Source organism: Oncorhynchus mykiss, chromosome 17 (assembly GCF_013265735.2).
Source record: "Oncorhynchus mykiss isolate Arlee chromosome 17, USDA_OmykA_1.1, whole genome shotgun sequence".
Taxonomy (NCBI): Eukaryota; Metazoa; Chordata; class Actinopteri; order Salmoniformes; family Salmonidae; genus Oncorhynchus; species Oncorhynchus mykiss.
In genome coordinates, this window is record NC_048581.1 from 19,247,931 (window position 1) to 19,273,526 (window position 25,596).

Consider the following 25,596-nt stretch of genomic DNA (forward strand, 5'->3'; position numbering starts at 1 on the left):
AGGTAAATCAAGAAAGAAAAGTACAGAAATTAAAGGATCCAAACTTTTGTTTACTTGTGTCATCTTCATTTTAGCCATATTTCATGTTAGAGAAGATTGATCAGATAGACTTCGGCCTAGCTGCGTTGATCCACACATTTTAGTTTGGTTTTTATATCCAACAATGAAGAATTTAGTTTGGTTTTTATATCCAACAATGAAGAATATACAAATATGATTTATCCTTTGCAATGCATTGTACTGCCTCCCTTAACAACAGCGATATTGACGTGAAGAATCAATAGCATACTTATTACCAAGTTATTACGGTGAATAGGAATTCTCATACGGTCTCTTACCGCCCCGTAGCGGAATTCTAGGCGAATTTTGTGTGACGCACCTCAAAGCTTTTTACCATAGGTTTACGTAGGGCGTGATTGCGCGAACCCTCCCCCTCTACAGTCTATCTATCTGGAAAAGAGAGAAAAAAAACTTTTTGTACCGAAGGAATCAACAGCCGCCATCTTGTCGTGGCTCGGAATTAGGATTTCGGTAGATCACAATTTTGTATTTAGAAATTGAGCATCCAAACCGAGGTTTGACGGAAAACTTCCCCTGAAAACGAACTATTTTCACCTTTTCTGAAGTATTTTTGACGAAAAAACGGGAATTCGATCGGTCGTCGTCGGCAAGAAAACCCCGTATCTGATTTCCCCTTAAGTGCGGCGCTCGAGTCCCTATAGCCGTTCGGAGCAGTATATTGTTTACCGGGGATAACCGGAGAAGAAACAGCTTGTTACTGACAATTTTGCAAAAAATATATATTTTTTTGCAGTTGTACATTTTATGGAGCTTCAAACCATTTTTGCATGAAGACATTTGACGTCATAAAAATGAGCTGTTTGAACATCTAAAATTAAAGATTTATGGGACAGAAATACAATTCATGTTAATGTTTTTAGATTTAATTTTAACGTACATTTTTCATGGGATTTTTTTTATTGGGGTTATTTAACGATAATGTGGGTGTTGGTTGTTGGATTATCATGGGTTGAATGGCGGTGGCGAAGCGGGGCGCTGTTGCATCTTTTTTGAAAATCTCACCCTCACTGCTTGAAAATTAGCCAGTTAGCCAACGTTAGCGAGCAAACCGCTTGCTAACGTGCTAACTAGATAAAGGTGGAGGTTGTCAGAACAACCTGTTCTGTCCCAGGAATTTCATTTTTTTCAAATAATTAAATAAGAAATCCATTAAAGATCACAATGGCTGAAAACCTGCTTGACGTCGGACCTCCCAACTCAAAGCGACCGAAGCTGAATTCACCTGCGCTGTCAGCGTCAGATGGACCAGGTAAGGAAGGCCCACAAACCAACTTAACCTGCTAGCTACTTTAGTTAGTAAAATGTTATTTGTTTTTTATGACTTGTTCTGTGTGTCCAGATATTTAGCTAGCTAATGTTAACTAGTTATTCATTCAACTGACGTTTTGGTCATTCAAACAGCTGTACAAAGCAGTTAGCAAACCTTAGTTAGCTAGCTTGGCCGCTAACAAAACTTTGTTGCCAACGTTACGCGTCCATCCCTGTCATTTCTGACATGTTGGAAAACAGGGCTAGCTATTTTAGTTTTGTAAAGGCTATTGTTAACTAAAGCAACACTTAACCCGTTGATGCTTAGATGTCCAGCTAGAGACATGTTTAGCAATTGCTTGATCTGCTATGTCAACATGGCTACCCTTCAGCGCAAAGTAGCAACATACTTGTCGAAATATCATTGGTGACAGCCTAAATCAGGCATGGGCAATTCCAGACCTCGGGGGCCTGATTGGTGTCACTTTTGCCCCAACTGACTCCAATAATCAACTAATCATGGTCTTCAGTTTAGAATACAATTAGTTTAATCAGCTATGTTTCCAAGGGATGTGGGGAAGAGTAACACCACTCCGGCCCCGAGGACGGGAGTTGCCCATCCCTGGCCTAAATCATGTCAGATACTCTGTTGAAAACTAACCGTTATACCCATATCAAAATGGAATGACGTTATTATAGGGATTGGGGACTCTGCTGGGGGCTAAATTATGTTCATGTTTACCTTCGTCAAACATCTTGATAGCAGGCCTTTATCTGCAGAAACATTTTAGGCACAGTCTTGCACCCTGCTGCATGCCGAACTGGCTGAGAGTCTTGGCTCAGAGTAGGCCAATTCTGATGCCATGGTCAGATTAAAGTAATTTAACCATAGGCCTATCATGTCCCACTCCCACACTGTCATGCATTTGATTGCATGTTGTGTCAATGTCATAAAATGCAGTCTTATGTCCCAATATCTTGACAGTTGTCACTTTTCATTGCTATATCATGTTCCATATCTGTTCATATGGGTTTCCCACTGCTGATAGAATACACTTGTAGGGCCTACCTCTTTCAAATGTTCTAGATAAAAAGTTACTGAACCAGAATGTTAGAATTGTAGTTGTGAATGCACCATGCCTCTTTCACTATGTAGCCAATAGAGACAATAACCAAAGCAACACATCTGCTGATTCCGATGTCCATTACTTTCTTTGGTGATGACCATGTTATTCACACACAATCCATTGCAAAATCCCCTAATGCATCCAACCCCTGGTATGTTATTATCGACCCCAAGTGTTCAATCTCCAATTGCCATGTTAGCCCAGCAGAGCCTGGAAGCGTGGGAACGCTAGGAGCTGTTAGCAGTAAATTACCCCAGACAAGGTGTGGTGTGCGTTTTCCCCCTTAGTGTCTGCGGTCATGCCTGGAGAGACCCATAGGAGCATCCCCTGCCCTGACGTTGGGTCCCTGCCGAGAGGCCCAGTTTGGGTTGCACATCACTCCCACGGTGAATGGGGGGGTATGCCTTTCATTGAAGTCACAGAGTGCAAACACGTGCCCCTCACCCCCTATTCAGGCCATCTGTCACCCCAGCAGGGTCCCATTGCCCCCTCCCCCTTCAATTCCCCTCATCACCAATACTTTAGTCAGTGGGTGTGTGACGTACTAGTGCACACATTGCCCACGTCTTGATGTAGCCACCTCTAGGCTTAGCTACTTGTGAGCTCAGCAGCTACTCTCAAGGCAGGCCGTTGTAGTAAGTCATGTGTGTTGAACAGCACCACAGCGTAAAGGTAGTTGAAGGGAAGGAGGTTGGTTCATTGTTTGCTGGCTATTTACTGGCTTTGGTCTGTCATTCTCTAGAGTTGTTAGTGAAGAGGCATAGCTCTGCTCATTCAAATTAACTCATTCAGAAATTACTATGCCAAAGTACAAATTGAATTTAAAAAACAAGCTAATACGTATCCGTTTGAGTCTAATTGTAAAATCAGCAATTAGTAATGACAGTTGATGTTAAATGGGGGGGAATCTAAACATTTACATATCGCAATATTATTTTTGGATGATATTATATTGATATTTGACTGTAAGTGTCAATTTGTAAAATCGAGAAATATATTTTGCTCCTGCAGGTAGCATTAGCTAGCGCTAGTCGGCTGTACCTGTATCTATACGGCTGTATTTTACGTCCTATAGCTTGTCCTCACCCTTTTTAAATAGCGAGCTAACATGTTTTCAGCACTTTTGACTTATCACAACCTCGTTTTCTCATGCTGTCTATTGTCTCTCTGCAGCAAACATTCAGTACACAGAGTGTAAAAAACATTAGGAACACCTTCCTAATATTGAGTTGCACCCCCGTTTTCCCTCAGCACAGCCTCAATTTGTCGGGGCATGGACTCTTCAAGGTGTCGAAAGTGTTCCACAGGGATTCTCGCCCATGTTGGCTCCAATGCTTCCCACAGTTGTCGAGTTGGCTGTATGTCTTTTGGGTGGTTCTTGATACACATAGGAAACTGTTGAGCTTGAGAAACCCAGTAATGTTGCAGTTCTTGACACACTCAAACTGGTGTGCCTGGTACCTACAGGCACTTAACCCTTGTGTGGGGTTCATGTTTTTGTTATTCACCCAATGTTCGCTGTGCCGATGGACCCATAACATTATTGGGTTTTTAAAACAATACAGCCATAACAATTTATGTAAAAATACTTATTGTTGACTTACCTCTGCTAGGTCACATTTATCAATTATCAATATTTGTTTTGGATAAAGGGTGATTTTTGTAAACTAAAATCTATTATAATCAAGACATGGTTGGACTAAATCATGTTTGTCTTGAACAAATATAAACCATCACTATTGATGGTTATTGCTTTGTACTCAACAAATTGTAAGGACAAATCTTACATACAGTATTTTATGGAAATGATAAATGAGTCTCGTTGAACACAAATTAAGGCCAGTCTACACACCACATGAGGGACAGAGTTTTACTGTGTGTGTGTGTTGCAAATGTATTTCTTGCAGTTGATGCATGTAATGTCTTCCTGTCCTCCTTGGGTCCACACACATTGCAGAGCTTCTTGTTGTTACCAGCTGCAATCTAGAATGATGAAAACACTTAGTTCAGGAATTTTACTAACATCTCACTCACTTATATGGTTACAGCAGGCCAAGGTAGGATAGTCAGACACACACACACTTCCAGTATTGGAGTTGTTCGTTCTGTGGGTCTGGTGGGTGGGGCTCCAGCATCCTCCTCCTGAATCCTCACAATGGCTGCAGAAGCTGGATTCCTTGGGATATGTTGCCTCTGGATTTGAGGTCTTACCAATGCCTTGCCCAGCTCTTCAAGAAAGAGCCGTCTCCTCTGGAGCTTCCCTCTGTTCCAATCTGGGTTCAACGCCATCCAGATGACAAATGTGTTGAGATGTCTAAGATGTTGAAGAATATCACAAGTGACCAGCGTAGGGTTCTTTTGCAGTTGTAGCCAGTCACCAGCTTGTCTAAATGGTCCACCCCTCCTTTTGTTTATTTATTTTATTTTTATTTCACCTTTATTTAACCAGGTAGGCTAGTTGAGAACAAGTTCTCATTTGCAACTGCGACCTGGCCAAGATAAAGCATAGCAGTGTGAACAGACAACAGAGTTACACATGGAGTACAGTAGAAACAGTAGAAAAAAAGGGGAGTCTATATACATTGTGTGCAAAAGGCATGAGGAGGTAGGCGAATAATTACAATTTTGCAGATTAACACTGGAGTGATAAATGATCAGATGGACATGTACAGGTAGAGATATTGGTGTGCAAAAGAGCAGAAAAGTAAATAAATAAAAACAGTATGGGGATGAGGTAGGTGAAAATGGGTGGGCTATTTACCAATAGACTATGTACAGCTGCAGCGATCGGTTAGCTGCTCAGATAGCAGATGTTTGAAGTTGGTGAGGGAGATAAAAGTCTCCAACTTCAGCGATTTTTGCAATTCGTTCCAGTCACAGGCAGCAGAGTACTGGAACGAAAAGCGGCCAAATGAGGTGTTGGCTTTAGGGATGATCAGTGAGATACACCTGCTGGAGCGCGTGCTACGGATGGGTGTTGCCATCGTGACCAGTGAACTGAGATAAGGCGGAGCTTTACCTAGCATGGACTTGTAGATGACCTGGAGCCAGTGGGTCTGGCGACGAATATGTAGCGAGGGCCAGCCGACTAGAGCATACAAGTCGCAGTGGTGGGTGGTATAAGGTGCTTTAGTGACAAAACGGATGGCACTGTGATAAACTGCATCCAGTTTGCTGAGTAGAGTGTTGGAAGCAATTTTGTAGATGACATCGCCAAAGTCGAGGATCGGTAGGATAGTCAGTTTTACTAGGGTAAGTTTGGCGGCGTGAGTGAAGGAGGCTTTGTTGCGGAATAGAAAGCCGACTCTTGATTTGATTTTGTGGCATTGTAATCATTATGATTCCTGGTTTTTGATGTTCCTGGCCACAGCTTCTCCCATCCCTATGCAGTGTATTCATGAGTACCACATTTTTGCCTTTCTTTGGCATGTAGAACACTAGGGACGTGTGGGCCTTGAACACGAACTTAGAGGAATTGATAGGCCTGTTCCGTGTATTCAAGAGCTGAGTTGGAAGCTCTGGCTTGTTTTTTTGTACTGTTCCTACCATCGTCAGCTTCCTCGTGAGGAGCTCCCGTCCCAACCTGTGCGAAGTTTAAAAAAAGTTAGCGCATGTGATTTCATGGCCACGGAGTCCCTGTGTCACGTCCAGGACATCCCACATCCCTTGGTTCTTCTCAGGGGCTCCTCCATCTGGCTTCCCTGTGTACACTTGCACATTTCACGCATATGATGATGCAGAATCACAGGCAGCCCAGATCTTGATTCCATTTTTTGCGGGTTTAGATGGTATGCACTGCCTGAAGGGGCAGCGGCCTCTAAATGTCATAAGCTGCTCATCAACTGTAACGTCGGGCCCAGGGATGTAAAACAGGGGAAGGCGGTCCACCCACTTGTCCCACACTGACCTGATTGCAGCTAGCTTGTCTCTTGTCTCTTGTCTCTAGCTTGAATCCCAAGGGGATTCTCTGGATTTCCCATTGGATCTGAACACCAGCAAGGATAAGAACACCAAAGTAGGCATGTAAATGAGTTTGGTCCATCCCTTTCCAAAAACACGCCCCCCCCCCCCCCCCCCCAAATTAGTGCAGTCCAGAATGATTTTCTGGGTGGTGTCTGAGATGAACAGTTCAAAAGAAAACTACGTCCTGCACATGCGTAACTGCCATCCGCGTCAATGCGGAATTGACAGAGACATGATCCCGATTTAATTCTTGATCTTCCAAAGTGGAAGACGCTCATTCTCTCTCTAGCAAACGTTATTTCTAAGGCCCTCTGAGTAGAGATTATTTTTTTCCCATGCTGATTGATTGTCGTAAGGAGCCACACATGCAAAGCTATTTATTTGTTGTCCCTCCCCCAATTTCCACCTGGCTGGGGTAGTGTTTCAAAATACTTTTTAAAATGTATTTTTTTATACAATGTATTGAAATAATGTATTGTAATAACATTGTGCAGGTTCCCGCAATACTTTTGTATAGTTTCACACACTACAAAGGGTAAAGAGTGCTAGAAAACCGGCAGACAGGCAGGGAGACAGCAGGCCCAGGGAGGAGGAAGACTGAGTGAAGGCACCCAGCAAACCTTTTTGTTAAATTTTTACTTGTGTTCACCAACACACACACTTTTCCACACTTTTCCAGTGGACCCGAACACTACATATGTAATATAAATGTGTAGTGGGTGCCCTCAAATGAAAAATGTTATTTCAGATGTTCTTCAAAGAAAGTAAGCCAAGGCCAATGAGTCTCAGGTTTAACAAATTATTAATTGTATAATTTTTATTTTAGTTAATATTGAAAATGGGTCCCACAGACCCGAACACCACACAAGGGTTAAATATGTTATCTTGCCCATTCACCCTCTGAATGTCTCAAGGCTTAAAAATCATTATTTAACGTGTCTCCTCCCCTTCATCTACACTGACTTATTGGATTTAACAAGTGACATCAATAAGGGCTCATAGCTTTCACCTGGTCAGTCTGTCATGGAAAGAGCAGGTGTTCCTAATAGGGATGCACCGAGGTTACATTTTTGGCCAATGCCGATACTTAAAATTTGTGGCCTTTTATTAAGCATTCTAGTACAGTTAAATAGTTGAACACAAGTTATTTTGTTGGCAGTGACGTATGTCCACGTGTCGGGCAGTATTTTTCGTGGCATCATTACGTCATCTGCCTACGTTATATAGGTATGCACGTCAGCTTTGACATCGGTTTTGCACATCGGCGTTATTCTAGACATCGGGTCGATGTTATCGGCCGATTCCGATATGTTCACCGATATATCGTGCATCCCTAGTTCTTAATGTTTTCTATAGTCCGTGAGCAATATGTTTGGAACATCAAATCGCATTAATCTCTGTATCTAATCGCAATACATATAGACTCCTGAAAATCACAATACATATCGTATCGGCACTTAAGTATTGTGATATCGTATCGTGAGGTTCCTGGCAAGTATTAGGACTCTACGTGCCCCAGTGTCTGTGTGTTAGAGATTTAGGTGAGTATGACGCGTTTCCTTTTAATGACTAGGAAGCTCAAACTCTCATTAGACAGCTCTGTCAAAATACATTTGTTACTCACCAAAATTTGGGTTTCAATGATCAACTGTCTTAATCTACAGCCGGTAGCTATGTACTTCCAAAAAAAGGTCTATATAAAAATTGACAAGCGACTGAAAAGTGTCCACTTCGGCACTTCCAGTGTATTGAGCTGTTTTAGACTTTCGACATGTAGGTGGCTGTAATGAAGGTGCTGAATCGGATTTGATTCAGTTGCTTGTAAATTTGTATTTAGACTTTTTGGAAGTACATAGCGTAATGGGAGTAAATGAAGATTGTTGCTCATCCATATTTGGTGAGTAACACACTTATTTTGACATAATGCTTGCAGAGCTGTCTAATGGGGGTTTGAATCTGAGACACATCATACTCATCGTCAAAATCTCTAACGTGCAGATACTGGGGCAGACTACTATTTATTTTTTTACCTTTATTTAACTAGGCAAGTCAGTTAAGAACAAATTCTTATTTTCAATGATGGCCCCCCTGTTCAGGGGCAGAACGACAGATTTGTACCTTGTCAGCTCAGGGATTTGAACTTGCAACCTTTCGGTTACTAGTCCAACACTAACCACTAGGCTACCCTGCCGCCTGATACTATGACTAGCATGATATTCCATTCCACTGCTTTAACGATAGGAGCCCTCCGTCAGCACGCTCCCTGCTCTCCAAATGGCACATTTAGGGCCCACCCGTGTCACATACTCATGATGCACTTAGTAATGGAACCTCCGTGGAGGGGTGGGTGGGTTGTCACACGTATGACAGTGTCTTTTTGCGCCGGCTGAGCCTGGCCCATATTACAACCTAATTGGCAGTTTTAAATGCCAGTCTGCAGTCACTGCACACGTTTTAAGCCGTTTATTTTTAAGCCTCACCGTTTCCTCTCATTATATAGCAGATATTGCCATGCTTGCGTCTCCCACTCACATCGGTCAGTTGTCAACTTGAAAAGAGAGAGGGAGGTGATGAATGAAAGACGGACAGGGAAAAAGATGCCGTGTTAAAGTGGACATGGATGGCGTAAGAAACTTTGAACCGCTCTTGCATCGCGTACTATCTGATAACGACAGTTGTCTTCCAGGGCTCCTGCCTGACTGAACATTTTACGACCCTTTGACTTGTGTCGCAAGTTACATTTTTAATTGGTCGCATTACACGCTCACCTCAGTCCAATTTTTTTCTCAGTCCAAACTTCCTATTCACTCCCTCTCCCTGTGCTCTGGGATAAAAAATTAAAAAAAGTGTTCTAATTGTAAAATGCAATTGTGGGAAAAACACAGCTTTGGAAGCAATTACTGACCCTTTTGAAGAGGAGATTCTCAGATGTTTGTAGGTGTACTATTTTCCTCTCAACAATTAATATGAAATAGCTCTATAGCAACTACTTTAGAACCAAGATATTTGATATGGCTTTGATACAGAGTGTAGAAAATGTATGGCAAATGGAGCTGGGCGATATGGACAAAAATCCATCTCGCAATAAATTGCCTGTTTTTTGCGATAATGATAAATCAGCTATTTTAACTTTTTTAGGGAGGTGCTACAGCTGGGCGACATGGACAAAACATACAATTGCATATTGGCCCATATAGGCTATATTCTTCAACACCTGAGGAAGTGGGAATTTTAAAACAATGTCCCACAAAAACTTTCCAGTGTTAGGCATTCTTGATATCGGTCTATTTACCGCAAATGGCACACTACAGCCTACTCTGGTTGAGAAGTGGTGCCACGGACTCGATATTAACAGGTGAGGCATGCGTGATATCCTCACAGAAAGCTTTGACTAGAACAACAGTAGTTGCTTTAAAACCTTTTTCCCGCAATAGTATTTTGAGCAATGGTCATTTGCTTGTGCTTCTCAGAATGCATCTCTCCCTCCTCTGTGTCAGTGGGGGGAGGGAGTGGGAGTCAGCAGCCAACAGCAAAACGGAAAAGGCAGATATTTCATAGCAGGAATCAACACAATGCGTATATTACTGTTGTTCTTAAACCATTGGTCTATCTACAGGAACGTTGTGTAGCAAAATCACCGGAAATGACCGACTTAAGCAAAATGCTTCAGTAAGAGGATAGCATTGTCAGTCAATTTCGGTGTATTGTCTCAGCTCTAATAGAAAATACTCCAAATTCTCATCCCAAGCAAATAAGCCTTGTTCATCCATCAAGTTGAAGTCCCCTCTGAATACCTGAAAAGCACTTTTCATTTGGGTGAATGGTTTTGGAGAAGGAAGGGATGGTGCCTGAATAGCCTCGTTTTGCTAGTCTCCAAGTTTTGACATCTGGTTTAGTTGGGTCATTAGCCCCTTTGTGTTGAAATGGACACTCTTCTTGCTCTATTTCGTGCTCTTGCAATCTACTCCAGCCAGGAAATATAAAGTCAGCACAGATCCCATCGCCAGCTCCCTGCTGCTCAAAGGAGGGCAGAGGTGTGTGTGTGTGTGAGGGGACATAAAGTAGTCTGTGTAAGAGGGAGATGCAGGAGGAGTGTGTGTGCTCGGCTCGTGCAGGCTGTGAAAATAAGCCATGCTTGACTTGGTGATTGACCGACCGGGACATTGTGTGTGTGAAGGCGCCTGGCTCGGACAGAAAACTGTGCCACTCACTGCTGGCCTCAGCCACTAAGCTTAGCAGAGAATATACAGCTGGATGGAGCTAGAGACGGAGAGTGAAGAACCTTGAGAGCTGAAAGAGAAGGACAAGTGGTGGTGAGAGCAAGTGAAAGAAGGAAGAGCTGAAGGGAGAGAACTAGAAAGACAGTGAGTAGAAAAAGAGGGAGTGATATTGAGGAAGTGGGAGAGTCAGATGTTTACATACACTTAGGTTGGAGTCATTAAAACTAGTTTTTCAACCACTCCACAAATGTCTTGTTAACAAAATATAGTTTTGACAAGTTGTTTAGGACATCTACTTTGTGCATGACACAAGTAATCTTTCCAACAATTGTTTACAGACAGATTATTGCACTTACAATTGACTGTATTACAATTCCAGTGGGTCAGTGCTTTTAAACAGCTTGGGCTAATTTACATCATTTGAGTCAATTAGAGGTGTACCTATGGATGTATTTCAAGGCCTACCTTTAAACTCAGTGTCTCTTTGCTTGACATCATGGGAAAATCAAAATAAATCAGCCAAGACCCCAGAAAATAATTGTAGACCTCCACAAGTCTGCTTCATCCTTGGGAGCAATTTCCAAACGCCTGAAGGTACCACGTTCATCTGTACAAACAATAGTACACAAGTATAAACACCATGGGACTACGCAGCCGTCATACTGCTCAGGAAGGAGATGCGTTCTGTCTCCTAGAGATGAACGTACTTTGGTGAGAAAAGTGGAAATCAACCCCAGAACAACAGCAAAGGACCTTGTGAAGATGCTGGAGGAAATTATTTATATCCACAGTAAAACAAGTCCTATATCGGCACAACCTGAAAGACTGCTCAGAAAGGAAGAAGCCACTGCTCCAAAACCGTCATAAAAAAGCCAAAATGTTTAGTCTAAATATTAGCTAGCTGGCAAGCATTTATGATGCCAGCGAAACATGTTTGTCACGCTCGAAGAACATATTTCCCCCAACGTTAAAATGACAAGGTACATCTCGTCCCCAAAACACAAGTTTTCTTGTTGCCCACTGTATGCGCTTTCAGGAGCCTGATTTGCATCAACTGAGAAATCTGCACACAGTGCATCCCTGACCACCTCCTGAATTGGTCAGCTAGATCAGACCACAAAGCAACATTTGTGCGTCTAGACTAGAGGTCGACCGATTAATCGGAATGGCCAATTAATTAGGGCCAATTTCAAGTTTTCATAACAATCGGTAATCAGTATTTTTGGGCGCCGATTAAAAAAATAATTAAATAATAACAATAATGTGTTTTTTTTTTTATACCTTTTATTTAATTGGGCAAGTCAGTTAACACATTCTTATTTTCAATGATGGCCTAGGAACGGTGGGTTAACTGCTTTGTTCAGGGGCAGAACGACAGATTTTCACCGTGTCTGCTTGGGGGATCTAGTCTTGCAACCTTATAGTTAAGTAGTCCAATGCAATAACGACCTGCCTCTCTCTCGTTGCACTCCACAAGGAGACTGCCTGTTACGCGAATGCAGTAAGCCAAGGTAAGTTGCTAGCTAGCATTAAACTTATCTTATAAAAAACAATCAATCATAATCACTAGTTAACTACACATGGTTGATGATATTACTAGCTATTATCTAGCGTCTCCTGCGTTGCATATCTGACTGAGCATACAAGTATCTGACTGAGCGGTGGTAGGCAGAAGCAGGCCCGTAAACATTCATTCAAACAGCACTTTCGTGCATTTGCCATCAGCTCTTCGTTGTGCGTCAAGCATTGCGCTGTTTATGACTTCAAGCCTATCAACTCCTGAGATGAGGCTGGTGTAACCGACGTGAAATGGCTAGCTAGTTAGCGCGCGCTAACTAGAGGGAAGGAAGCTATACTGTTACACTGGCAATACTAAGGTGCCTATAAGAACATCCAATAGTCAAGGTTAATGATATACAAATGGTATAGAGGGAAATAGTCCTATAATAACTACAACCTAAAACTTCTTACCCGGGAATATTGAAGACTCATGTTAAAAGGAACCACCAGCTTTCATATGTTCTCATGTTCTGAGCAAGGAAATGAAACGTTAGCTTTCTTACATAGCACATTTCACTTTTACTTTCTTCTCCAACAATGTGTTTTTGCATTATGTAAACCAAATTGAACATGTTTCATTATTTACTCAAGGCTAAATTGAGTTTTATTGATGTATTATATTAAGTTAAAATACGTTTTCATTCAGTATTGTTGTAATTATCATTATTACATTATTATTTTTTTGTTGTGGTTTTTCTGGTCCAATCTGTATCGGCATTGAAAAATCATAATCGGTCGACCTCTAGTCTAGACCCGTCTTTTCAATGCGCTCTACGTATTCTGATAAAGTCACACAAGTGTGAAGTGTAGACACAACCAAAGTCACAGAATTGCACTTGATCCAGACAGATAAACTAAGCTACTGCTCTGTTCAATATTTGGGCTTCTTTTGAGTTGAGTTAACAATGCAGATTTCTGAAAGCTAACGCAAACCTCGAGGCTACGCTAAGATGGGGGTAAATTCCTAGAAATCAGGAGAAAAGAGAAGGCGCTCTGAAAGGTTTTCTAAGAAACCTGACCAGCAACACTCTTCAGGAAACTCTGGCACTGGTGCAGGATAAACAGTGGTTTCTTCAGGAAGTGTGGTTTTGCTTTAAATCGTCAGTGTATTCTGTTATTTTTTACATGAAAAGGGTCATTTCATCAAAGACGGCAATAAAAAAATAAAAAGTTTGATCTGCACAGGCATGGTCGCAATTGGTCGGAGCTTCTCCCGTAACATTCCAAGCAATCTAAACCATTCGGCTTTGAGACTGGGTAAAATCCATAACTGCATTTTATCAACCCTTAAGTAAATTTCCACAGCCCTGCAGAAATATAATTAGCAAGTTCTGTTTGGGTTAATTTGTTGTATCCACTGAGTCTCATCCCCTGGCATGTCTTCAATTGTCTCCCTCCACCACAATTCCCAGTCACACTTCCTGACGATGTTACCCAAATACTCTTCCCCCTTCTCCCTTCCCTATGGGGAACCAACATTGAGTGATGCAGTGATTATGTATTTTCACTGGCTGTTTAACTGTCAAAACACGCTACCTGACAGTGTTACCCAAATACGCTTGCCCCCTCCCTTGAGTGATGCTGTATTTTCACTGCCTGTCTAACTGTTAACTGTGTTTGTCAGGTGGCACCAACACCCTCCTCATTTATCACTAATTTATCACTCTTCTTAAATATCATCCTCCATCCCTCCCTCCTGTTTTTTTTGCTTCTTCACTGTGTGGTGTGGATCAGCAGTAGACTCACCAAGCAGCGTTAGCGAGTTAACGCATTAGCTCATTAGCACGTTGCGATGGAATCAAGTGTGAGGTGAATGGTAGGTCTGCTATCGCTCCCAATTCCATCTCCCAGCCCAACTTGCACGCATTTTGCGTACCATGCTTGAATGCAATTTGAGGTCAAAGTGCACTGGTATGAAAAATACACAGAAATAGACTAGTTGGCACATTGTGGTTTTTGACTCAACCGTCTGAAGTTGGAGCTGAACCAATCAGAGGACAAAACTCTTTAGCTCTCTGCTCCGGCTCGCCCCCGTAGTTGTAGTACTATCAAAGATGGTGGATGAATGAAAATAGTTCATTCAGGCCGTTTACCATTAGTGATGCACCGATATGTTTTTGCCCATACCGATATCCAATATTTTCCTTGCCTCAAAAAAAACGATACCGATATTTACAAATTTAGCGGCCTTTTAATCATTCTAGTACAGTTAAATAGTTAACACACATGGACTCAGCCGTCTAAGGCACTGTATCTCTGTGCAAGAGGCGTCACTACTGTCCCTGGTTCGAATCCAGGCTGTATTACATCTGGCCGTGATTGGGAGTCACATAGGGCGGCGCACAATTGGCCCAGCATCGTCCGGGTTAGGCCGTCATTGTAAATAAGAATTTGTTCATAACTGACTTGCCTAGTTAAATAAAGGTTACACACACACCACCACACCACACTGACCAAGAAGTTATTTTGTTGGCATTTACGTATGTCCCCATTACAGTAAAACATAATCAAAATCTATTTCTTTCACTTACTTGCTGTGCTGTTTCGTTGTTCATTTGTTCAGTTTCATTCTCATCCAGGATTTCTATGGAATGCTGTTTGTGTCTTTGCATGTCAAAAAAGATAACACTATTTGACGTGTCCGGTCCTGAATATGACTCCACGTCACATAATCATTTTACACGTTCATACATTTTTTTATATAGTTATTACACATTGATTAAACTCACTCATATTTCATATTGTATTGTCACAACGATTCATCAATACGCTGTGATACTGGTGAAGTTATCTCGCGCACCTACAGTGCTGGTCATTAAAACAATAAGCTAGCCAGTTCATGGATGCAAACAATGTTTTTCCCCAAAAACATAGCAAAACGACATCTGTTTCTGTAGTGTCATCTAAAATAACCCTAATTTATAAGACAGTTCTTATTTGCTTAATGATGGTCGGACCCATCTATGTGCAGCTAGCCACAAGAAGGGTTAGCCACAACCGTGTACTTTGCGGTTAGCCTTCAAAATACAAGTATGTCATTGATAGTGATGCAAATGAATACAAATAGTAGAATTATGTCATAATGGAATAGATAAAGCTAAACGAGGTTGGAATGTTATATATAATCAACAAAATACAATTTTGTTAATTTGACAATCTGAAATCACACTGGATTTATTATACTTCAGAATTACATTGGGGGCATACTTATTTCACTGTACAGCCTTACCTATGGTTTGTGGATCAATGAAATTGGGGTATCAGTCTACTCAGTGACACCCAGAGAACATAAGTGTTGTAGTTCTTATTGCGGGACTCTGAAACAACTGTGAATTTAGCCACATTTATTGTCAACCTATGTGTACTGAACACTATTCCCGAGGAAAAACAATACTGTGTGCATGTTTTGGAGTCTGATAACTCTGAGGAGGACGTTGGGAGAAAATGTCTTGGGTATGGAGTAGACTGATACCCCGTTTCATTGTTTCCCAATACTTAGTTAATCCTTAGGTGTACAGTGCAATATGAATGTCAATACACACAATAGGCTGACCGGGGAGGTGGTTTCTCACAGTCCTGCGATAAGAGCTATAACACTAATATTTGCTTAAACTCTTCAGTTGTGTTCTGTAGGTGTCACCGAGTAGACTGATACCCAATTTCATTGCTTCACATTCCAACCTTGTTGAACATGATCTGGTCTAAATATGGCATGATTCCACCAATTGAAACCTTCTGCATCACTTTCAAAGAGGTACTTTTATTTTGAAGGCAAACCACAAATTCCACTGTTGTGCCTAGCTTCACAACCCGCTCCGGTCGAGCCTTGTTAGCTGGCTGCTTATAACGTTAGCTTTTGGCAGCAGGGTTAAGTAGCTCGCTAGCTTTATTTTTATGAACAGAAGTTCAATTTTTAATAGGCAAACAACAAGTGGCTATCTAGCTAATACTTACTCACAAGGATTCATTCCTAAGAATAATAAAAATGACTGCAGTTTCCACTGGTCATTGTTTTCAGGCTGGTTGTATTGGTGCTAGCTAGGTACCAAGCTATTCAGAACACACAACATTCTATCATATAACTGTGTTATTTGATGTGTCAAATAGTGTTATTTGACTATCTTTTTTTGACACGCAAAGACCCAAATGGTGTTCCATAGTAGTATTTATGTATGTTGTCCAGCATGACAATGTCACCAGCCATGCTGCTCGCTCTGTGCGTGAATTCCTGCAAGACAGCAATGTCAGTGTTCTGCCATGGCCAGCGAAGAGCCCGGATCTCAATCCCATTGCGCACGTCTGGGACCTGTCGGATCGGAGGGTGAGGGCTAGGGCCATTCCCCCCCCAGAAATGTCTGGGAACTTGCAGGTGCCTTGGGGGAAGAGTGGGGTAACATCTCACAGCAAGAACTGGCAAATCTGGTGCAGTCCATGAGGAGGAGATGCACTGCAGTACTTAATGCAGCTGGTGGCCACACCAGATACTAACTGTTACTTTTGATTTTGACCCCCCCCCCCCCCCCCCCCCCCTTGTTCAGGGACACATCATTCAATTTCTGTTAGTCACATGTCTGTGGAACTTGTTCAGTTTATGTCTCAGTTGTTGAATCTGGTTATGTCCATGCAAATATGTACACGTTAAATTGGCTCGAAAAAACGCAGTTGACAGTGAGAGGACGTTTCTTTTTTTGCTGAGTTTAGGTATGCACGTCATACCGTACTTGGACATCGGTTTTGCACATTGGCGTTAAACAAGACATTGGGCCGATACCGATGTTGGCATTTTTAGCTAATATCGGCAGATTCCTATGTTCACCGATATGTCGTGCATCCCTATTTACCATTGCGAAAACATTGTCAGTTCCTGTCTACTTAAGGTGGTGGCTCTCACATAGACACCAATGCGATAGCAGCTGGGTCTGGTCTGCTCAGTTCTTTGACTTCAATTGAACCAGGAACAACCAGCGCAGGGTTTTCTGTCTCTGGTTTTATCTTCCTCCTGAGGTGGATGGCAGCTCTCCACTTCATCCGTTGATACTGCTGTTGTGAGGGGGGAAAAGGGTAGGAAAAATGGAGAACGAACTGTTTACTATTTTCCCCAAAATTGTTTGTCAAGCACAACCACTATTTTGTAGTTAGCTACAGTGTTTAGTCAACTAGGCAAGAACACTTTCTTTCCCGGACATGCTGTGATCTCAACGGTTGTATTGAATGCACGAGTGCATGTTAGAGAAAGGAAACGTGTGGTGTTGCGGTAGTTCAGTTTTTCGCCGCTGCGTGGATGGAAACAGACGTGGTGGAGAGCTGTTCCGCAAATACCTGTCCATCCTTGACAAAGTTACGGTATACTGTTAAAGACTAGTAGGCCTATGTTAATGAATCAGTTGTTGATCTGTTCTCTTGATGTAGCTGTGTGTCAACCATAGTAGTGTGATACTAGATGTCATAATAGTCAGTTCACCAATAACCAGGCATGTTGAATGAACGGTAGCCTAGTAATCAGACCTAACTTGATGGACTAAGTCAGGGATGTAGATGTGAAACTAACTCATATAGGGCTACTTCAGTTGTTTCATATTCCAAATAGCATACAGTAAGCTACTACATTGCTTCCAGTGATTTAATCATTTTAGAATTATCTCCCCAAACAAAATGAAGCCAGTTAACTTTTACACTAAACTATGCACATAAAAGCAGTACTTCTGTGTTGGATATAATTTAAGACTCTTAGTTTCAGGAAATGGCAGTTACAGGTTTTTCAAAAATGCTAAATGCTCCAACTTCCTAAGGGGAAGTTGACTGACATGCGCTGAACCTATACCCTACCCAACCTTAGGCCTACATCAGCACCACCTTGTCAGAAAACTGCGCTGAAGTTGTTCTCATAAAAATGATTTAGGATTTGCAGGTCTGCGATAGGCTGGCTGAAACTGTATTTCAATGGCACTTACACAGACAGGAATATCAGCCCATGAATTTTCATGATATCAATCCATATTATTAACCTGTTTTTCTCTCTTCCTCTTCTACAGTGGATCTAGGCTCCTTATCATGGGACGACCTGGAGAACGACCTGCCAGACGAGCTGATCCCCAACGGAGGCTCTGGCCTGGGGGGTATGACGGGGGGCGGAATGCCTTCCAATGGGGGTAACGTCAACCCTGGGGGTCCTGGACCTCTGGGCTCCAAGGTCCCGGACGCAGTGGCCAAGCACAAGCAGCTGTCAGAACTCCTCCGGGTGGGTAGTGCCTCTGGTCTCATCGGGGGTGCTGGAGGAGGAACTCAGCCCAGTGGCATTGGGGGTCAGTTGGGTGCAGCACACGGGAAGAGCTCCTTGGGTCAAGGGTCGCCGAAAGCGGGGACCGGACAGAACTTCAACCAGTCTCTGGGGGGCCATGCCGGGATGTTAGGTCAGGGTGGGCAGCACCAGCCGGGCCAGGTGATAAACGGAGGCCTGGGGCTGGGTCCTGGAGGTGGACGAGGCCGGGGTCAGTACCAGGCCACGCAGGCGGCACCAGGAGGAGGAGTGGGCAGCTCGCTGGCAGAGACACTCACACAGCAGGGCGGGCCACAGGTGGGCGCTGCCACCCTGAACGCTGCCGCCCAGCAGGCGGGCAACATGAACAAGGTGAGTCACAGGGCTGAGAGACTCACACAAACTACACACACAAACTACACTCTTAATCATGGAGAGGCATGTATGAAATGTCTGTCTGTGACAGAAAGACAGGTCTTAAATGTGTCAAATGGTCAGAGAGCAGCGATATCTCTTTATAGCTCTTCTTTGTGTGTGTTGAATCATCATTTGTACAGGATCATCCATGAATTCTCAGCTTTGGTGCTAGTTACTGTGGCACTGTGTAGAACAGATCCATCCTGATTGGGTGATAGCTCTCTGATACTGCTGGGTACTAAATCGGAAATTAATAAATGCCCTCCGCATGGGCCGAACCATTAAGAAAGAATCATGTCACATGTTGCGGTCATGTTGGGAACTCGGAAATACAACCCTTTTACTGGGAAAAATGCATGTGAATGTCCCACCAACTCGTAATGCCCAGACGGCACGTCCTCAGAGCGTGTGCGAACCAGCTGGCTGGTGTGTTTACGGACACATTCAATCTCTCCCTGCCCCAGTCTTCTGTCCCCACATGCTTCAAGATGGCCAACATTGTTCCTGTACCCAAGAAGACAATAGTAATTTACTTCAGTTACCATTGCCCCGTAGCACTCACTTCTCTCATCATGAAGTGCTTTGAGAGACTAGTCAATCACCTCCACCTTACCTGTCACCCTAGACCCACTTCAATTTGCCTACCGCCTCAATAGGACAATGTTTTTTTTATATTTTTTTATATTTTACCTTTTATTTTACTAGGCAAGTCAGTTAAGAACAAATTCTTATTTTCAATGACGGCCTTTTCAGTGGTTGCCTGTTCAGGGGCAGAACGACAGATTTGTACCTTGTCAGCTCGGGGATTCGAACTTGCAACCTTTCGGTTACTAGTCCAACGCTCTAACCACTAGGCTACCCTGCCGCCATCACACTACACACTGCCCTATCTGGACAAGAGGAATACTTATGTAAGAATGCGGTTCATTGACTACAGCTCAGCAGTCAACACCATAGGACCCTCCAAGCTTATCATTCAGCTTGAGGCCCTGGGTCTCAAAGCCGCCCTGTGCAATTGGGGCCTGGACTTCCTGACGGGGCCTGGACTTCCTGACGGGCTGCACCCAATTGGTGAAGGTAGGAAACATCTCCACTTCGCTGATACTCAACACTGGGGCCCCACAAGGTTGCATGCTCAGCCCCCTCATGTACTCCCTGTTCACCCATGACATGCGTGGCCATGCACGCCTCCATCTCAATCATCAAGTTTGCAGACGACACAACAGTAGTAGGCTTGATTACCAACCACAACGAGACATCCTGAGGGAGGAGGTGAGGGCACTCTGGAGTGTGGTGTCAGGATATCAACCTCTCACTCAACGTCAACAAAACAAAGGATGTGATCGTGGACTTCAGGAAACAGCAGAGGGCGCACCTCTCTATCCACATCGACGGGACAGCAGTGGAGAAGGTGGAAAGTTTGAAGTTCCTTGGCGTACACATCGCAGACAAACTGAGATGGTCCACCCACACAGTGTGGTGAAGGCGAAACAGTGCCACTTCAACCTCAGGAGGCCGAAGAAATTTAACCTAAAGCCCTCACAAACTTTTACAGATGCACAATTGAGAGCATCCTGTCGGGCTGTATCACCGCCTGATATGGCAACTGCACCACCCACAACCGCAGGGCTCTCCAGAGGGTGGTGTGGTCAGCATGACGCATCACCGGGGGCAAACTTCCGGCCCTCCAGGGCACCTACAGCACCCCATGTCGGCCAAAAAGATCATCAAGGACATCAACCACCCGAGCCACTCCGCTACCATCCAGAAGGCGAGGTCAGTACAGGTGCATCAAGGCTGGGACCGAGAGACTGAAAAACAGCTTCTATCTCAAGGCCATCAGACCGTTAAACAGCCCGTCATTAACAGAGAGGCTGCTGCCCACATACAACTTTAATAACTGGATCACTAGTCACTTTAATAATGCCACTTTAATAGTGTTTACACATCTTACATTACTCATCTCATATGTAAATACTGTATATTATACAATCTATTGCATCTTGCCTATGCCGCTCGGTCATTGCTCATCCGTATTTATATGTACACTACCATTCAAAAGTTTGGGGTCACTTAGAAATGTCCTCCTTTGTGAAAGAGAAACACATGTTTTGTCCATTTTTAAAATGACATCAAATTGTAAATGACTACTATACCCGGAAACGGCAGATTTCCGGCTATAGTCAGACGTCTTTTGAAATCGTCGTGTCCCGTGTATATATATGTATTTTTTTCTTCGCATATATTTTAAAATATTTTTTCAAAAACTCAACTTCTAAACACTCTGCAACCCAGCCCGCCTCACTCAATGTGGTGCGGATCTGTTTTTTTTCTAAAGTATTATTCACCTTGAATCCAAAATCCCCCAACAGAAGCTAGCCAGCTCACTAGCTACCAGCTAGTAGCCAGCTAACCACTGCTAGCGGTCATCAGCTAACCTTTAGCTCGGAAAGCTCTCGCCAGTTTGTACAACGCGACTCAAACCAGAGCATACCAGACCTATTTTCTCTCCATGTCCACGGATTCCTACCGCATGCTCTGGACATTTTCACCTGGATCTTTGCAGCTAGCTAGCTGCTATCTGAGTATTGCCTAACGTCGGTCCCGAAGCAAACACCAATTAGCCTGGAGCTAGCCCATGCTAGGCCCTTTCTCCCGGCTAGCTAAAGAGGCCTATCAGTCACTCCTGGGCTACGATACCCAGACCCCTTCTACTGCCGGTATGGGGCACGGAACCCCGCTGATCCTTCACGACTGGACTACGACGTAATCTGCTCGAGGGGGTACTCCACTGGCCTCTACATCGCGACCACCCCTGAATGCCCATCCGGCAGCCGCAGCCCGCTAGCTGTCTAAAGCATATTGGACTGTTAGCTGTATAGATACATCGGCCAATTTCCTGGGCCACTATACCAATTTTGCCAATTGGACTTTGACCCCTCTGCTACTCAGAACCCTACTAATCCATCACTACTGGTCTATCGATGTCCAAAACAGACTTTGCTCCATCGAGACGTCCCTCTAAGGCCCTTCTGCTAGCTGTCTGAATCGCCATGTCTCCAGCCAGCCCAACCACTATTGATCACCCTGCTACGCATGTCTCTCACTAATATCAATATGCCTTGTCCATTACTGTCCCGGTTAGTGATTTATTGTCTTATTTCACTGTAGAGCCGCTAGCCCTGCTCAATATGCCTTAACCTACCATTTTAGTTCCACCTCCCACATATGAGGTGACATCACCTGGTTAAAACATCTCTTGAGACAATATCTCTCTCATCATTACTCAATGCCTAGGTTTACCTCCAATGTCCTCACATTCTACCATACTCCTGTCTGTACATTATGCCTTGAATCTATTCTCTCACACCCAGAAACCTGCTCCTTTTACTCTGATCTGAACGCACTAAACGACCAGTCCTGATAGCCTTTAGTCGTACCCTCATCCTACTCCTCTGTTCCTCTGGTGATGTAGAGGTTAATCCAGGCCCTGCAGTGCCTAGCTCCACTCCTACTCCCCAGGTGCTCTCATTTGTTGACTTCTGTAACCGTAAAAGCCTTGGCTTCATGCATGTTAACATTAGAATCCTCCTCCCGAAGTTTGTTGTATGCACTGCTTTAGCACACACTGCTAACCCGGATGTCCTAGCCGTGTCTGAATCCTGGCTTAGGAAGTCCACCCAAAACCCTGAAATGTCCAACTATAACATTTTCCGACAAGATAGACCTGCCCAAGGGGGCGGTGTTGCAATCTACTGCAGAGAGCCTGCCGAGTTTTGTCTTACTATCCAGGTCTGTACCCTAACAATTCAAACTTCTACTTCTAAAAATCCATCTTTCCAGAAACACGTCTCTCACTGTTGCCGCTTGCTATAGACCACCCTCTGCCCCCAGCTGTGCCCTGGACATCACATGTGAATTGTTTGCCCACCATCGATCTTCAGAGTTCGTGCTGCTAGGTGACCTGAACTGGGATATGCTTAACACACCGGCCATCCTACAATCTAAGCTTGATGCCCTCAATCTCACACACATTATCAATGAACCCACGAGGTACAACACAAATCCGTAAACACGGGCACATAGATATCATCCGAACCAACTTGCTCTCCAAATACACCTCTGCTGTTTTCAACCAAGATCTCAGCGATCACTGCCTCATTGCCTGCGCGTCCGTAATGGGTCTGTGGTCAAACTACCACCCCGCATCACTGTCAAACGCTCCCTTAAACACTTCAGCGAGCAGGCCTTTCTAATCGACCTGGCCCGGGTATCCAGGAAGGATATTGACCTCATCCCATCTGTAGAGGATTCCTGGTTATTCTTGAAAAGTGCCTTCCTCACCATCTTAAATAAGCATGCATCATTAAAAAACAATTAGAACCAGGAACAGATAATAGCCCTTGGTTCTCTCCAGACCTGACTGCCCTTGACCAGCACAAAAACATCCTGTGGCGTACTGCATTAGCATCGAACAGCCCCCGTGATGTGCAACTTTTCAGGGAAGTTAGGAACAAATATACACAGGCAATTAGGATAGCCAAGGCTAGCTTTTTCAAGCAGAAATTTGCATTCTGTAGCACAAACTTTAAAAAGTTCTGGGACACACTGTAAAGTCCATGGCGAATAAGAGCACCTCCTCCCAGCTGCCCACTGCACTGAGGCTAGGAAACACTGTTACCACCGATAAATCCACTATAATTGAGAATTTCAATAAGCATTTCTCTACGGCTTGCCATGCTTTCCACCTGGCTACCCCTACCCCAGTCAATAGCCCTGCGCTCCCCACAGCAACTCGCCCAAACCTCCCCCACTTCTCCACCCAAATCCAGATAGCTGATGTTCTGAAAGAGCTGCGAAATCTGGACACCTACAAATCAGCTGGGCTGGACAGTCTGGACCCTCTCTTTCTACAATTATCTGCTGAAATTGTTGCAACCCCCATTACTAGCCTGTTCAACCTCTCTTTCGTATCGTCTGAGATTCCCATAGATTGGAAAGCTGCCACGGTCATCCCCTTTTTCAAAGAGGGAGACACTCTAGACCCAAACTGCTACAGACCCATATCTATTCTACCCTGCCTTTCTAAGGTCTTCAAAGCCAAGTTAACATACAGATTCCCGACCATTTCGAATCCCACCATACCTTCTCCGCTATGCAATCTGGTTTCAGAGCTGGTCATGGGTGCACCCCAGCCACGCTCAAGGTCCTAAACCATATCACCGCCATCGATAAGAGACATTACTGTGCAGCCCTATTCATTGACCTGGCCAAGGCTTTTGACTCTGTCAATCACAACATTCTTATTGGCAGACTCAACAGCCTTGGTTTCTCAAATGATTGCCTCACCTGGTTCACCAACTACTTCTCTGACAGAGTTCAGTATGTCAAATCGGAGGACCTGTTGTCCGGACCTCTGGCAGTCTCAATGGGGGTTCCACAGGGTTCAGTTCTCGGGCCGACTCCTCTCACACCCCAAACTGTATTCATCAATGACGTCGCTCTTGATGCTGGTGATTCTTTGATCTGCCTCTACGCAGACGGACACCATTCTGTATGCCTCTGGCCTTTCTTTGGACACTGTCAACTAACCTCCAGATGAGCTTCAATGCCATCCAACTGCTCTTAAATGCAAGTAAAACTAAATGCGTGCTCTTCAACCGCTGCCCGCCCGCCCAGCATCACTACTCTGGACGGTTCTGACTTAGAATATGTGGACAACTGCAAATACCTAGGCGTCTGGTTAGACTGTAAACTCTCCTTCCAGACTCATATTAAACATCTCCAATCCAAAATGAAATCTAGAATCGGCTTCCTATTTCGCAACAAAGCATCCATCACTCATGCTGCCAAACATACCCTTGTAAAACTGACCATCCTACCAATCCTCGACTTTGGCGATGTCATTTACAAAATAGCATCCAACACTCTACTCAACAAATTGGATGCAGTCTATCACAGTGCCATCCGTTTTGTCACCAAAGCCCCGTACACCACCCACCACTGCGACCTGTACACTCTCGTTGGCTGGCCCTCGCTTCATACTCGTCGCCACAACCCCTGGCTCCAGGTCATCTACAAGTCTCTGCTAGGTTAAGCCCAGCCTTCTCTCAGCTCACTGGTCACCATAGCAGCACACACTCCAGAAGGTACAGTGGGGCAAAAAAAGTATTTAGTCAGCCACCAATTGTGCAAGTTCTCCCACTTAAAAGGATGAGAGAGGCCTGTAATTTTCATCATAGGTACACTTCAACTATGACAGACAAATTGAGAAGAAAAAAATTCCAGAAAATCCCATTGTAGGATTTTTAATGACTTTATTTGCAAATTATGGTGGAAAATAAGTATTTGGTCAACTACAAACAAGCAAGATTTCTGGCTCTCTTGAAACTAGGGGGCACTAGTTTCATTTAAAAAAAATAACGTTCCCAAAGTAAATGGGCTATTTTTCAGGACCAGATAATAGAATATGCGTATAATTGACAGCTTAGGATAGAAAACACTCTACAGTTTCCAAAGCTGTAAAAATATTGTCTGAGTATAACAGAACTGATATTGCAGGCGAAAGCCTGAGAAAAATCCAATCAGGAAGTGACTCTTATTTAGAAACCTCTGCGTTCCTATGCGTCCCTATTGAGCAGTGAAAGGGATATCAACCAGATTCCTTTTTCTATGGCTTCCCTGATGTGTCTAGTGTCACAACACATAGTTTCAGGCTTTTATT

At 43.7% G+C, this 25,596-nt stretch overlaps 1 protein-coding gene across 1 annotated transcript in view; it reads left to right on the forward strand.

The window, feature by feature from the left end:
* Positions 1-447: 447 nt before the first annotated feature.
* The window catches only part of LOC110487234 (CREB-binding protein), a 67,996-nt gene continuing 42,847 nt past the window's right edge, over positions 448-25,596 (forward strand). The window contains exons 1-2 of the mRNA XM_036949232.1: positions 448-1,330; positions 18,232-18,827. Of these exons, the coding sequence (XP_036805127.1) occupies positions 1,243-1,330; positions 18,232-18,827 (684 nt within the window). The 5' untranslated portion in view covers positions 448-1,242. The remainder of the gene's footprint in view (positions 1,331-18,231; positions 18,828-25,596) is intronic.